Source organism: Leptonotus elevatus, chromosome 15 (assembly GCF_054856555.1).
Source record: "Leptonotus elevatus isolate MCC_2025b chromosome 15, RoL_Lele_1.0, whole genome shotgun sequence".
Taxonomy (NCBI): domain Eukaryota; kingdom Metazoa; phylum Chordata; class Actinopteri; order Syngnathiformes; family Syngnathidae; genus Leptonotus; species Leptonotus elevatus.
The window spans coordinates 19,400,187-19,415,972 of NC_141253.1; the positions used below are offsets into that span (position 1 = coordinate 19,400,187).

Sequence of the window (15,786 nt, forward strand, 5' to 3'; positions counted from 1 at the left end):
TGATTTTACTTAAATCATAACAGATTATTCATTTCTTGCCTTTTCTCCCGCAATTCTTCATCTCTGATTTCGTTTGTATTTCCTGTGCAGAATGGCAACTCTGTTGAGCAAGTTCAGGATAGATTTCTCAGACATCACTGTCCTCGGAGACATAAACACCAAGCCCAAAAAGGAGAAGTAAGTCTTTCCCAACAAGTGTTTTGTGTTTTGTGTTATTCAACGATCTTTGGTATAATTATATTGTTCACTCGGATGATTATAGTAATTTCTGGACTGACTCTAAGGCGCAGTAGCTAAATTTGGGGAATACTCAACTTTGTTACATATATAAGCCGCACCCGACTGTAAGCCGCAGATATTTTAATGTTACCGCACCGGGTTCCCGCTACTTTCTTTTACATAACGAGGGCACAAATTCTCTCGCTCTCGTTCTGTCTCTCCTACTGTATTTGGGCTCACTTGGTTTGTTTTGCTCTTCCTGACGCTCTTGCGCTTCCTTTATAGTGCGCCCAATTGTGTTATGATGGATAAGCGGCACCTTTGTAGGGTCGAATAAAAGTGAAAAAAGTAGCGGCTTGTAGTCCAGAAATTACTGTAATCAGATGACAAATTTGTTATACATTTATTCATTTGATATGTGAAATAATCAAGGTTTGATTTCTTTGAACTCAAACATTTTACTAGATTTATTGATCAAAAATGTAAACACATTTTGCCAATTTTTTTTAAAATTACTTATTACTTTATTAGATTGGCCAACAAAAAATATGCAAATGTTGCAAAGATTTGCTCTTAAAAGTTGTTAAAAAAAATTCAGGCAGCAGTTTATCATATTTTTGTAATAATGTCCCACTTTGCAGTGTATTTTTTTCAGCCTTTTCTTTTGGATGAAAGATGGAAGGTTGATCTATCATTGTGTTTGTCCTAGCTTGTATTACAGTTTAAAGCATGACTGTTTTTCTCATGTTCAGCATTGCTGCCTTTGAGGAGATGATTGAACCCTATCGGTTGAAAGAAGATGACATGGAGCAGGAGGTAGCTGAGCGCTTGAAAAATAGCGAACCATGGAGGATCACAGACAATGAGCTGGAGCTTTATCGTGCCAAGGTCTGAAACTAATTATTATACTATTCTTATACTGCCTTAGCCTTAGCCTGTAGGAGTGCAGCTGGTATCTGGTATCCTATCTGGTATATTTCTGTGCATGACTGTGTATGACTCCATGGTCTTAACTGGATTCAACTGGTAAGTGTGCATGGGTGCAGTGAGATAGGAAGATGCAGAGCCGAGAAAAAAAAGGTCACAGTGGCACAACGGCCTAGCTCAAGTCACTTATCTACTTATGTGCCAAAAAGGCCTAATCTAACAGGGTGTTCACTGTTCAGTGTGGACTGGTTGAAAATAAGCTATTTCTTAACGCTGCAGTTCTCTATGCACATACAATTTGATGTAGAACATTTGTTTAATGAGCTTGATCTGACATATTTGCTATTTTTCAGACTAATCGCCAGATCAGACTCAACGAGCTACTGAAGGAACACTCCAACACAGCCAACCTCATTGTCATGTAAGCTGCTTTTTGACTCCTCTGCTTGAGTGCTTGTCTTTGTGCTCGTATGGTGAGTTGACTATGGGTTGATTCGAACTGCAATTGACCATTCGCAAAAGCCCCGACACCCTCATTTGACGCTGCCGGGTCCAACATCCTTCTGGATATTTACAATGGAAATGAATGTGCTAGAGCATGTCAGTGAGTGTTTTTAGAGCAATACAAGCGCGATATTGTCCCGATCGAGGCAAAAGTTTGCTTTAACCTAGCCCATTATGTTCTTACCTTGGAGCAAACGTAGGAAATGCTTGTTTTGGAGACATTTAGCTCAGGGTGAGACACTGTGCAATTCATTGAAGACATCGCTCAAATTTGTGGATTCCTCACGCACGATTTACGTGCTATGGGCACATTACTCCACTACTTTGCTTGTTGGAGGTCCACAGCTTGTTGCAACTTTGTTTGGTCTAGTTTTATTGAAGCAGACAAAAATTTTGTGGATCAATTTTACAATGGAGGTCAATGGAGCTTCGAGCCGCATGTTGGAACTGTGGGCATTTGGGGCGTGGTTTGCGAATGGTCTATTGTAAGGCGCTAATGCGTTCAGCAAAATTGGTCATCAACACTAAATACTAAAACAATGGTGAGTCTTATGCTTAGTCAAAAGCCCTAGAAAAAAAATGTTTTACGACAAGTTTCAAATATGGACAGAGAGTGCGTTTGCCTAACTTTTAGCAGACAACGGAAAAGGCCCTGTGAGCCTCTCCTTCGACCTCGGCACCTCCAGTCACGTCTGGTCCGCTCACCACAATAAGCTGGATGTAACAGCAGCACCAATTTGCCGGTCCAATTTAAAACCCAAGTTCAAGTCAGCAGGGTGGGATGGATAAGGGCCACTGGGACTAAATACCATAGCTTCTGTTTTCTTTTCATTGAAATTCAAGAAATTGAGTGCTATACAGAACTTGATTTCCTCCAGATAGGAAAAAGGTGGCCTTAATTCATTCAAACTCCAAAACATATAAATACGTTTTTTTATACTTTGTTCTTCACTCCCCAAAACGTATTTATATGTTTCTTATGTTTTTTTTTTTTATGCTAGAGCATAAAGAAGGCTTTGATACAGCCTCTGACATAAAGAGGTCGCTTAAAGCAATGGTAGTATAAGAGATCAGCCAGGGCCATGTTGCAACAAGCTCTTTTCCCCAGTGTTTTCAACAGGTTTGTGAATAATGATGAAACTTAGATATATTCTTATGCTAATTGATGCAAAACGGAAACGGGTACAAATATACTTTTTATTACTTGATAATAGAAGAGACTAATCTTTCTTTTGGTAGGTTCCATGTTTTTTATAGAAATAGAACACAATATTCTGTGGGCCTTGCAAAATCAGTCAAAATCTGGTAAACCAGTTGGGAGCGAAGGGGGTTGCTTCAGTGAAAATGGCTGGGAGTTAATGAATTAATAAGAAAGTGTCCTTTTAGGTCAGCGGGGCATACTGTAGATTTGACTGTCATCCACATAGCAGTGAAAGAAAATCCCATGTTTTCTTAAGATGGAATCCAGGGGCAGCAAATACAATTAAAACAGAAGTGTTTTTAACCCTGTGGAACACCATTCGGCAGTGAGGCAAGCAGGGTTTAGAGCAACCAAGGTTAACACAAAAAGTCTGCCAAGTAGGATCTAAACCAGTTTGGAGCGCTACCACTAATACCCACCTAGTGCTGCAAATGAGCCAACTGTTGTTCACCGTATCGAATGCTGCAGTCTGCAGTCCGATCCAACAAAACAAGACACACATACCGTGTCATTAGCCAGGAAGATGTCATTTAAAACTGGGCTGCATCATCTTAAAACCTAATTGACTTCTTTGTTTTCTTCAGGAGCCTGCCGTTGGCCAGGAAGGTTGCAGTGTCAAGTGCTTTGTACATGGCCTGGCTGGAAGTGTTGTCACAGGACCTGCCACCCATCCTTCTGGTGCGTGGCAACCACCAGAGTGTCCTAACCTTCTATTCTTAAAAAGCAACAAAAATAACATGTAGGGAATGAATTCATCTACCTACTGTGTCTGTTCGACAAACATAACTACAAACTGTGTGTGCACAAATTCAGTTAAAAAATAAACATGAATAAAATTCAGAATGGGTTGAGACAAGGAATAATACATATAATTCAAGTCGTATGAGTGTAGGGTGCTTTTTTTTAAATGTACCTACTCTCTCCCTTTTTGTTCCTGAAATTCTGTATTTTCTCATGTATTTCCACTCTGATTCACACATGGAAATGTCACTTTCTCAAAATGGTTTAATTACTGGTTTAATGAAAAAAAAAAAAAAATTAAAACAGTGGGGGTTTTGCACCGTTGTGACATAGAATAGTCACACTTGTTATATTATTTACTGGACCCATTCCGTTTTAATGTTTGTGAAGCCTCAATAATGAATGACCTTGCTGCTTTCCTTAAATATTTGGAGAGAAGCACGTAGAATGCTTTGCAACACCTTTTTGAAGCCTTATGGATGTGCCTTCCAGTTTAATCAGACATTAATCTCTAGTTAGATTACAATGTTACTTATTATTATATTTAATAATAGTTAGTTTTATTGATTGTTGAATATAATTCCTTCTTAGTGGAGTAATTTGCATGAATAGAAGGTGTCCCTTTATTGGTATGAAGACTTTGTATCAGTTCTTCCCTCTTTGTTGTTTTGAGCTGTAGTGTTTTCTTTCTATTAACTTTTGAGTCTTCCTTTTGAAAGATGTTAATATTTCTAATGCCTCAACTACTCTGCAAAGGACGGCCACCATTAGGCTTTTAGGCAAAGTGCCTAAAGCATTCATGGAATGGTATTGAATTCAAGGTTTTATTTGTGGACGTAGTTTTTCATTAGCTACCATAAATCACATTCAAATAGTAGCCTGTTGTAGCTCATTTAGCTGCACAGTAACTAAACGGTTTTATTAAACTAATGTTTGTTTCTTGTATTTTTCCTCCCCTGAACACAAATACCGTTATCCAACAAGCTAGTCAACTTTGCCTTAATATCAGAACTAACGATTAAAGTTATTGTAAGCCATACTGGATAGGTCACGTCTTGTTTTCAGTACATTTGAATAGACCACCACAACTACTGTATGTATGTATTTACGCGTATGTATGTAATCACCGTCCGCCCTTATTGATCTCTTACATCGCTTTATTTAGCTCTCCTCTGCTAGTAGCAGGTTCTGTGGTGACTCCACATATAACACATCCAGCATTGGTGCCACATTACACTTTAGATTTACTCAAGTACTCAGGCCCCTCACACCCCTTTGTTATCTTGTTTGCCATAAGGACGTATGATGAACTGTTCGTCTTATCAACAGTGACCTTGTTGCAAACTTGGAAGGCTTGCAGTTCTGAATAATGTAACATTAAGAATGAGTCAAATCTGAGAAACTTATACCTCTATGCATTTCAGTTTGTGTCTCATATGTAATAAAGTCCATCTCTCTATTTGAAAGGGTCCATTTACTTCATTTCCTGTACAACACAAGACATGAGTTGCATTTAAAGAATTACGTTTATTGGTGGTTCCCCTTCCGAAACAATGAATTCACAGCTCTTTGCTCCTGGTGGACATCCAATGAAGATGTCATTTCCAAAATGGCTGACAGGACTTGGATGTTTTCAAACAAAAAGTTTTCAATAGTTTTACAGTATACTCTTATCTAAACAAGTATTTCAACTACACACTGTTGACATTTCTGGAAAAGAAAGTTGAGCAAATTAAACATTGCTCATTACTGTTTGACCTCGAAATTTCAAACAAACAAAACATGAACAAGTTACATTTTAACATAGGATCCCTTATTTGATGATAGTTTCACAATTCTTCATTCCATTCAACTTGTGAGTTTTTGCAGATTCTTTGGTTCTTTGCAGGATGTCAGAATAGTTTGGATGTAAACTTCCTCCTACCCTCGTACATCTTTTCCTTGAGGATGATCCGTAGGTTCTCAACAATTTTGAGGTCAGGAAAGGATGTGGGCCACACTATGAGTTTCTCCACCTTCAATGGTCCAAGAGGTATTCCTTGCAGCGTGTGTGGTGGTTGGTGTTGGAAAACGTTCCTTGATTTCCACGTGTTATAATGTTGATTATCAGAATCAAAACAGTGAGATCGGTGAAATCAGGTTTCCTTCGAAGGATTTATTATCAAAAGCTTTTGATGACACAGGGAGGGGCCAAACTCCGCCATTGTTCTTCCTCGTGTGTATTGCTCCTCCCCCTGCAAACGTTAATATAGTTCAGTCATTCTAAAAAGTCCCTCCCCTTCCGCTTCCTCTGCTGTCCCTCCCTCTTCTGCCCCCAAGCAGTCACAAGATAGAAAACAGGAGATCAGATAATCATTGATGTGTAAACAGAGCCAGACTTCCTGTCTCCAGCCCCAACATCTGCTCAACCGGTTGTAAAACACATTTGCTCCCCCCAAAAAATTATGACTCAGGAATGTGTGAGCAGAGCAGCTCCCCCCTCACATCATTAAAATTCTCACCCAGCTCTACTGAGTAAATTAAAGCAGTTATGTCCAAATCTAAACAGTTATAACTAAATCAAAACAGTTATAATTAAATTGAAACAGAAGATTCACTTCAATGGCCACCAACAAAGCTGCAATATCGCAAGGAGGTAGTAGAATCATGTTTTGGGCCAGGATCATAGGGGAGCGAGCTGGTTGCCTGAAAGTGTGAACATGACCTCTGAATAGTAGTTGTGGAATGTGGCAAGACAATGCACCAGCTCATGCTGTAAGGAATTCCTCTGCATCATGGTCATCAAATTTACAGTATGTGTGATTGTGCTGCCATCCTCCTCCCCTGACCATCAAGCCTATAGGGAACCTTTGAAACTTCCTAAAGCAGGGGAATCAAACATACGTCCTGAGGCCCGAATCAGGCCTGCAAAGGCGTTTAATCCGGCTCACAAGATGGTTTTGTAAAGTGAAAAAAAAAAGTAAACTTTTTTTCCTTTTTCTTTTTTTTCCGGAATTTCCCAGCAGTCCTCAGATGGACAATGCAACTTGTACACGGAATTGTCCTAGATGTCATTATTTTACACACAACTTACTTAGTTTGTTAAAAAAAAATAATCATAGATCAAAAATCATTGTGTTAAATACGACACAAATTCAATTACTCGTAAAAAATACATATGACAAGGTTTAACGTCCTTATAACTTCATTTCGTTACATTTGCATTTGTGTTATTTTTGGGGAAAATATTATTACAGTTGAGCTCCATAATTTAGGGCTGGTCCACAAATAGAGAAAATATTTGTATAACTGAAGGTAATTGTTTTTAAGTTATATACCATTACTCTACCGATCAGGCCCACTTGGTAATATATTTTCTTCTATGCGGCTCCTGAACTAATATTAGTTTGACACTCCTGTCCTAAAGCAAAAGCTGAGGTTGGGAGGCAGTTCACATCCAAACAACAACTCTGGGAAGCTATTCTGACATCCTGGAAAGAAATTCAAGCAGAAGTTGTCTAAAAACTCACAAGATTGAAGGGGAAGTCAACCCCCAAAACATTTCTTGACAACAATATGTTCTATGCAGCCCCACTAGTCTAAAAACAATATTTTGATTAGTATTGCATTCGTGAAATATGAGTTACGCGGTGCGGTGGCTGACTGGTTAGCACGTCCGCCTCCCAGTGCAGAGGACGTGAGATAGAGTCCGGGCTTCGGCATTCCTGGATGGAGTTTGCATATTCTCCCCTTGCTTGCGTCTGTTTTCTCCGGGTACTCCAGTTTCCTCTTACATTCCAAAGACATGCATGTCAGGTTAATTGAACACTCCAAATTGTCCATAGGTGTGATTATGAGTGTGGATGGTTGTTCGTCTCTGTGTGCCCTGTGATTGGCTGACAACCAGTTCAGGGTGTACCCCGCCTACTGCCCGTAGCCAGCTGGGATAGGCTCCAGTGCCCCCTGTGACCTTTGTGAGCACAAGCGGTTGAGAAGATGGATGGAATTATGTGGCCATTTTGCGGAGGTCGGGATTTATCTTCATGAAAAGGGACCTGCAGCTCTAACCCTCCCTCTACATTTTACGAAGAATTGGAAAACTCCTTTGTTCGCGTAAACGCACATTCATAAGGGGGAGGGACGAGATGAGGGGTAAGGGACGGTATTGGGATTTGGCCTTTGTTTCGCTTCAAGATTGTGTGCTACTTTGTGTTTAACTTTCACATAAAATTTCAATCAAATATATTTATGTTTGTGGTCGTACCATGCCAAAATGTTGAAAAAGTCAAGGGGGATGAATACTTTTTCAAACCGCTGTACCTGGAAGTTGACTCTTCTTATGTACTGGAAGAGGACCCTCTTGCAACGTGGGAAGGTGGAGAGTTTGCAGTTAAATACATCTAAAACTGTGGCAATGTTTTTCACTAAGTCCAGCAACAATCCTAATGATGAGTCTGATGTTTTTGTTTTAGGGGAAAGGCTCCAAATTGTTCCCGATTACAATTATCTGGGGGTCATAATTGATTCACAGTTAACATTTAAAGCACATGTAAAAAGGGTCTGTAATCGTATCTATTTTAACCTCAATAATTTTAGACATGTTCGCCATCAGACGTCAACACAGGCAGCTGAAATGTATATGCATGCTATGGTCTTTTCACTTAAAAATTATTGATAAGAAACTTAACAGTTCACATCATTGTCCAATATTACAAAAATATAAGTTACTCATCTGGGAAAAGATGGTCAAATATTCATATCTATGTCTTATCTATAAAATCATTCATGGTCTATCATCCACTCCTCTCCGCCATTTTATTAACATCCGAACAACTGACCATAGGAGAACCAGAGGTGCAGCAAGGGGAGACTGTATTGTTACCTTTAGGAAAAGTGCTTTTGGTCAAAATGCTTTCTCTGTCCGAGCTGCTACCGAGTGGAATCTCACTCCTGTTCACATCAGAAATCTAGACACATACATTATGTTTAATCTTAAACTTGAAAAATGGTTAATTGATAATCAGAAATGTCAACATTAATGCTTCCTGTATTTGTTTTTCCCTTGTAACGAATATTGCCTGTCACCCTCATTTTATTTGCCTTTTTAAACATTTCCCCCTGGGGAATGTGAGTGCGTGTCTTAACTCTGTGTTTTCAGTTCAAAAGGGACTCTTTGAGTTTCCCTCCAGCAGGGACTGAATTTCGTTTATAACTCCCAGGAAACGCATATCACAGCTCCGACAGACCTGAAAGCCTGTCTGAAAAGCAGTCCCCAGATCATCTTTTATGGTCTGGTCTATCCACAGGAATTAGTCATGTGTTTTTTTGGAAACAATGCCCCTTGAAAGTTATATGGTACAACAGTGCCTTCCAGCGGTCACTATCTGTTATCCTCAAGAATCCTGCCGCTCCTAATTAATCTGAAGTCTACATAATTCGGGACATACACGGACTCTATGTACTTAACTGACATCAAGTGACTCCTGTTGTTTATCTTTGTACACAACCTGTATGTCTATCTCAAATGAATGATGTGTGTAATTTCTGTAGCCACCTAAGTTTAGCTAATTAGTAAGCTTAGCGGATTCAATAACTTCATGATCGCGGGAATGTTTGAAATGTGTAATGATAAATGAAGCATCTGGCTTGTCAATTCTGGTAAAAAATGATCAAATACTATCCCAAAAGCTTGGTCTCAGCCGACCAAGTCTGCTTCAAGCGCACGGAAGAGGCGGGACCACACTGCCGGCCCCCTGGGACCCAGTTTAAAAGCCAGCGCGCGAAGGAACTTTTTTCTCTTCTCCTGCTCTCCTCCCCGCCTCTCTTCACCTCACGTCTGACCCCATGAACTTTTCCTGATCATCACTAGAAACGTGGTCGCTGAGGGTGACCACGCGGCTTCTTCCTTTGAGCCCCGGACTTGAGCCACCACGCGCGCCCAAAGCACGCATTAAGCAAGGACTCTCAACCACCCTGCACATCCTCAAGGCGCGCGTGTCTGTCCAGCCATGAGCCCGAGGCGCCCCGAAGTGCCCACACCAACTGACTGCGGCCTCTCAACCGTGCAAGCACATCACCACCAACCGGAACGGGCTTCCACGCCGCGCGTGCACCTCGCCAGCAGCCAGAAACTCCCGGGCAGCATTCCAGCTGCGCGTGCACCGACTGCCCAGTTTGCCTCCAACAGAGGTTTCTTCAACTAAGGATCAACGCTCGAGAGTCTCTCTCTTCCGTGCGACTGAACCAGTCCATAAGTTGCTCTAGCATTGCAATCTGACCATATACTACTGGTGCAACGCTTTTATTCAAACATAAAAGGATTGACAGGTCAAAACGCTTCTATCTTTATCCCCCATCTACCTTTTTCATCTACCTTTTTTATCTTAGTTAGTTAGGTTGCATGTTTTCTTTTTATCTTTGATTCACATTTTTATTCCGTTTCATTAATAGGTTAGGCTGTGACTGATATATGTGTGTTTACTAAATAAATTTGTTGTCTAGAAATTCAATTTCTGCTGAATTATTTGTGTTACTGAGTGGATTAGTAATTCTCTTATGAAAGCAAAGAACTCCATGATTAATTTAAGTAGCAACATCAGATTATGAATACTTGATAATAGGATTTTTATCGTTTATTTTGCTCCTTCAAACAAGCAAAGTCAACGTGGTGCCCCAGAGGTTGCTGAGGAAATTACAACTCCCCTCAGTACCGTCTAAATTTCTCATAAGCCATTACGGCAACCCAAACAATCGCTACACCCTGGTTTTAATGTACATTTTAGTAAATGTACTGCTTTTGTTATGAAAATGTAATTTTTACATTTTAATAGTATTTTCGTGAATGTTTTGTTATTGTTGTGTATTTTATTTTACTAGGGTGTCACAAATTATGATTTGTCTCGGGACTGCAGATGAAAAATAGCCTTTTGGCTAATTCTGGCATATTTACTGTAATGTTTATTATGTACTGTCCCTGATACAAATAAATCAACCAATCAATCAATCAAGATCAACAGAGAGACCCTTCCAGCACATAATAAGAGTCAACTTCCAGATATATGTTTGGTAGAAGGCTCATGAGCACTACCCAAAGAATCCATCCCCACTCGACCATGGATTTCACATTAACACAGACTGGCAAATTAGAACCACTATGGTTTGAGGATGATGTCATCCCTAAAGCCACAGGTGTCAGAGTCCGGTCCTCGAGGGTCTGAGCCCTGCATGTTTTTGTGTTTTCTCTACTCCAACACACCTGATTCAATGATCAGGATCATTCTCAAGCTCCTGCAGAGCTTGCTGGTGAGCTTAAATATGAAACAGCTGTGTTGAACGTGGGAAACCTCTAAAACATGCTGGACTCAGGGCCTCGACCACCGGACTTTGACACCACTGCCCAAAGCCCTTGTCGATGTATTGGCAGAAAAGGAAACAGATGAGGATGATTTACCAACTGATAAAATCCATACAAATATGGATGATGATCAGGAAGAGGAAGAAGAGGATGATTAAAATCCAGTTATATTTTATCATAGTTAAATTTTATGGTTATGCTGCACTTTACCATTTCTCAATTTGGCTACACAAAATGTTAATCTATTGTTAAGAAATGTTCACAAGTAATTTTTTATTCCTTGTCTGGATCTTGTTCTTTTTTAAATCTCCTAATTTGGTTCCTGGATTTTGTGTGATTATATTTAATGTTGCACCTTGATACCCTAGTCCACCTGGGGGCATAACATTTAACTTTTTATGTAATTCACTTCAGATAGTATAGTACTCTACAACCCATGTTTCAAATATTATTTATGATTTTATTTAGATGCAGAAAAATAGCTTAATCCCATTTGCAATGGTAATTGTGGAATTTTCTTCTTTCTTTTTTTTTTCGATTTAGGGTACAGTGGAGTATTTTGGCCATAGCTCCTCTAATACTTAATACTTAAGATAGAAAGCTCATCTTGGACTTAAATTGAAGGTTATAAATGTGGACAGTTTTTAATATACATTTGAGGCAGTGAGATGTCCAATAAAATGTTTGAAATGGATCACTTTTGATAGTAATTTGTCAGGCGGAAAGAAATGTTTTGGTCTTTTAGGCTATGTTGAGGGTGATATTTGAGAATTGAAATACAGGAAGCCCATAATTGGTTTCCTGCTAGTTCCCCCATGTGTCAGGATACACCATGCAAAATTTGAGAGTTTTCTGACCATTTATGCAATTGCTGTGCCTTGAAATTTCCAATTACGCAATTTCGGCAGAAGCTTTTCCCAAAATGGGTATTTTTTGGCCCTTGTGACCAAACGGCCTGGAGTTGGGGGTGGTCCCTATCAACTTGTGAAGGCCCAAGGTATGAGATAACAGGAAATAATAGTAAAAAAAAAAAAAAAAGGAAACAAAAAAACATCGTGAGTGGACCTGGCGGCCTAAGGGATTAAAACATAACTTGTCCTGTTAAGGCAATTTTGATTGTAATAGCTCTTGATTTCAGTAAGTATGAACTCTAAATGCTGCACTTCAACAAATTATTATTTTTCAGTTATTTGGAACCTATGGAATGTATCCATGTTGGTGTAATAATTTGAAGCAGTGTATGCATTGTCAAGGTATTTATTTATTTTTTAAATTATTCTTTTGGGGGGGGGGTACTGTTATCATTGGCAGATGTGTGTATCACATCACCCACCATTAAAATGAAAGTTTTACCCAAAATAAAGTATTTTTTTCTCAATAATTCCATTTAAACCTACGTCAAATTGGTTCTAGTTGTTGGACTCGGCTGTTACAAAATTTTACTGAAAAAAAAAAGCTGATTAGTTTATCTACTCTTCAGAAAAGTAAATCCAAAGGAGGTCTAGAGGCACCAAATTTTATGCACTACTATATAGCTAACCAGCTACAATATATCATTCTATGGGCACAACCCAACGGAGATACTAACTGTTGGCTGGAACTAGAACAGAAGGATTGTAATAACCTCAGACTTTTAGATTTACTCTTTATTACAACATCGATCAAGCAATTCAATTGTTTTAAAAACCCAATGATTTCCGCCACCCTGACCGCCTGGTGGAAGGAACTAGAAATTACAAAAGCCCAATTGGAGCCCTTCGAGCTTTCTCCCATATGGCATAACCCCGACTTTCAACTTAACAACCAATCGTTTTATTTAGGTGTGTGGGAGCAGAAAGGAATTACACATCTCCTTTATCTTTTCTCAGATAATATGTTTATATCATATACATCCTTGCTCCAAAAATACAAAATAAAAAACGGAAATTTTTTACATTATCTGCAAGTTAAAAATATGATAAAGAAACAAATTCCAACACTTCGGGGTACGCTCCAACCGCCTGTTTTAGCTAAAGATATTACAAAGCTTTCTCCGACAACAACAAAAAACCTCTCAAAAATATATGTTACTTTTGTATACCGATAAAATTTATTTACCCATCTCGAAATGGGAGACAGACTTGTCTATAGCTCTGGAATCTGACTTTTGGATTCAAATTTTAAAAAACGTATTTAAAATGACAAAACATTTACAATTTATCCAATATAAAATTATTCATAGAACATACATTACTCAATATATGATGAAGAAAATGGGACTCTCAGGGTGCTGGGGGTAGGGGGGTTTCTGGGGGCCTGGGAGCGTCTGAGGCTGGGTTGTGGTGGGTAGCGGGGGTGGGTGGGGGTCGTGGAGTTTGTGGGGGGGCGGGGGCTGTAGGCCGGTGGGGTGGCTGGCGGGCCTGCCGTGCCCCGTTCTGCTACATTGGGCTTTTTTCAGAATTTTATGGTTGTTATTACAGATCAATAACTTCATGATTGTACATCGTCATGTCTCCAAACTCACATCACACATGGATGGGAACCTCCTGCTTATACTACTCTTTTTTTCATCAAAATCACACTTCCTGTATTTTTCAGATATTTTTGGTTACACATACAAGAAATGTATGTATATGTACATATATACGTGTATATATATGTTTATATATATATGTATAAATATATATATGTGTATATGTATATATATATATATATATATATATATGTATATATATATATATATATATATATATATGTATATATATATATATATATGTATATATATATACATACATATATATATATAAATCAATAAAAATGACAAACCTTGTTTATTTTTTCATATCTTAGAACACACACACATATATATATATATACACATATGTATATATACACACATATATATATATATATATATGTATATATACACATATGTATATATATATATTGATATAATAATATAAATACACACACACTAACGACACAACAAGACACACCTGGGGCAAAACACGAGTGGCTGAGGGCACTGATTGGTTGACACGAGGAAGGGCAGGATTACACTTAACAAGACCATGGGAGACACACAAGGAAAAACAGAACCCAAACATGAAAGTGTGGCTTGCCAAACTAAACTTTGAGGGGCCATAACTTGAAAATTCTGATTCTTTCTTTTGACATCATAAAGCACGAATGGAATAAAAAAATCACTGGTGGAGGTGTCACTGGGGAGGTTTGGTGGATTTGTGTAAACTGACACAGAATAACCCCCTTATTCTGACTTCTTTGCAGTGCTATTTGAGTCATAGTTGGTTTCTCATTTGAAGATCAGAGGGATTAAACCATGTTAGTCATGCACCCAGTCCTTTATTTTTACAATGTTAAGACACACTTTTGCTTGCCGATGTGCACCATTGCACACACGCACACACACACACACTCACACTTGCTACTTATTCTTTTTTGATGACGGGTGGTGTCGCACTGTATTTGTTTTACGCATCATAATTATTATTCATGCAGTATTTTCATAATTTTTTTAAAAACATTATCTAAAATGTTATTTTTTAGTAACTTTTGGAAGGAATTGGAAAATGTATTTTCTAATTTCCCTAACTTTTCCAGTTTTTATTTTATTTTTTAATGGCTGTCCAAACCATGTTGATTAGATCCTTCTGTTATATAGAAAGGCAGTAGATGGCATACCCAAATGATTACCAGTACAGCCAGGAAAGACTCAAAAATACCTTTATATTCCAACAGTGCATTTTTTTAAGTGTACACTGGAATGCATATTGGTGTACCATTTAGTGTCATAACATCCTTAATGTATAGAAAAGTAGTCAGACTTTCTTCTCCAGCACCACAACTGGTACGACGATAACAACAATAACTACACTGACAAACAAAACTATGACAGAAACTAGTCTGAGAAGTCTTTTGCGTCGCTGCTGTGCTTCTTTTTTCTTCAATAAAACATCAAATCCTGGTGTGTACAGATCTTCTAGCCAAAAGTCGAGCTCCTTAGATTTCTTTTCCTTATCCTATGCAGACAACATACAACAAGTTTTAACATATGCACATTGACTGTGTATGATGATTGATCAAATTTGCCACAGAAGGTATGGCTCTATATACAGATTTTTTTATTCAGGACTGTCTCGATACAATTTTACATTATAAAGAGGATACAAGAAAATGTGACACCAATTCTGCTTACATATGTCTTGCATGTATTCTGCAGGGAACCTAAACTGACTTTGGAAAAAAAAAATCATTGTTTTAAAATATACATCACCCAGAGCAGGGGTGGTTGGCCACCCCCACTAACACACCTGATTCATGATCACGATTGTCATCAGGCTTCTGCAAAGCTTGCTGATGAGCTGATAATTAGATTCAGCTGCGCTGAAAGAGGGAGACATGGAAAACAGACTCGAGTGGCTCTCGAGGACCAAACTTGGCCAGCCCTGACTCAGAGACTTCCGGTGGCACCCGGACAAAATGGACGTATAACTGTGAAGGAGGGAGCTCCTGACTCGGTTTATTAAAATACCTCCAATTAAGACAAACCATTATTATTGTTGGACTGTTACATACAGTGCTGCTCAAAAGTTTGTGAACCCTGCAGGCATGGTCAGATTTTTTTTGTATAAAATATTAAAATAAACTTATTAAATGTTTAGTCATACTCCAATCTACAATGCTGACATTGAGAATAATGGACTTGAACAAAAATAATGATAATATTGTCATTCATTATTGAGCAAAAGTTGTTGATTTAAGAAAAACTCAGATTTCATGGGTGCAAAAGTATGTGAACCTCTCACTTAATCAGACATTGCACCTCCTTTTGCAATGATAACTTCATCCAAACACTTTCTTT

General features: G+C 38.6%; 2 protein-coding genes across 9 annotated transcripts in view; one reads left to right on the forward strand and one right to left on the reverse strand.

The window, feature by feature from the left end:
* Nucleotides 1-5,051, forward strand: part of slc12a2 (solute carrier family 12 member 2) — a 116,508-nt gene extending 111,457 nt beyond the window's left edge. For both annotated transcript variants that reach the window (XM_086096003.1, XM_086096002.1), the window contains 4 exons: nucleotides 91-177; nucleotides 972-1,107; nucleotides 1,500-1,567; nucleotides 3,436-5,051. In XM_086096003.1, coding sequence (XP_085952129.1) covers nucleotides 91-177; nucleotides 972-1,107; nucleotides 1,500-1,567; nucleotides 3,436-3,571 — 427 coding nt within the window. In that variant the 3' untranslated portion in view covers nucleotides 3,572-5,051. The remainder of the gene's footprint in view (nucleotides 1-90; nucleotides 178-971; nucleotides 1,108-1,499; nucleotides 1,568-3,435) is intronic.
* A 79-nt stretch (nucleotides 5,052-5,130) lies between these two features.
* The window catches only part of minar2 (membrane integral NOTCH2 associated receptor 2), a 37,015-nt gene continuing 26,359 nt past the window's right edge, over nucleotides 5,131-15,786 (reverse strand). For 6 of the 7 annotated variants that reach the window (XM_086096010.1, XM_086096009.1, XM_086096008.1 and 3 more), the window contains one exon: nucleotides 14,633-14,944. In XM_086096010.1, coding sequence (XP_085952136.1) covers nucleotides 14,744-14,944 — 201 coding nt within the window. In that variant the 3' untranslated portion in view covers nucleotides 14,633-14,743. Of the gene's footprint in view, nucleotides 5,827-14,632; nucleotides 14,945-15,786 lie in introns of those variants that run through there. The other variant, XM_086096014.1, reaches the window with a different exon arrangement.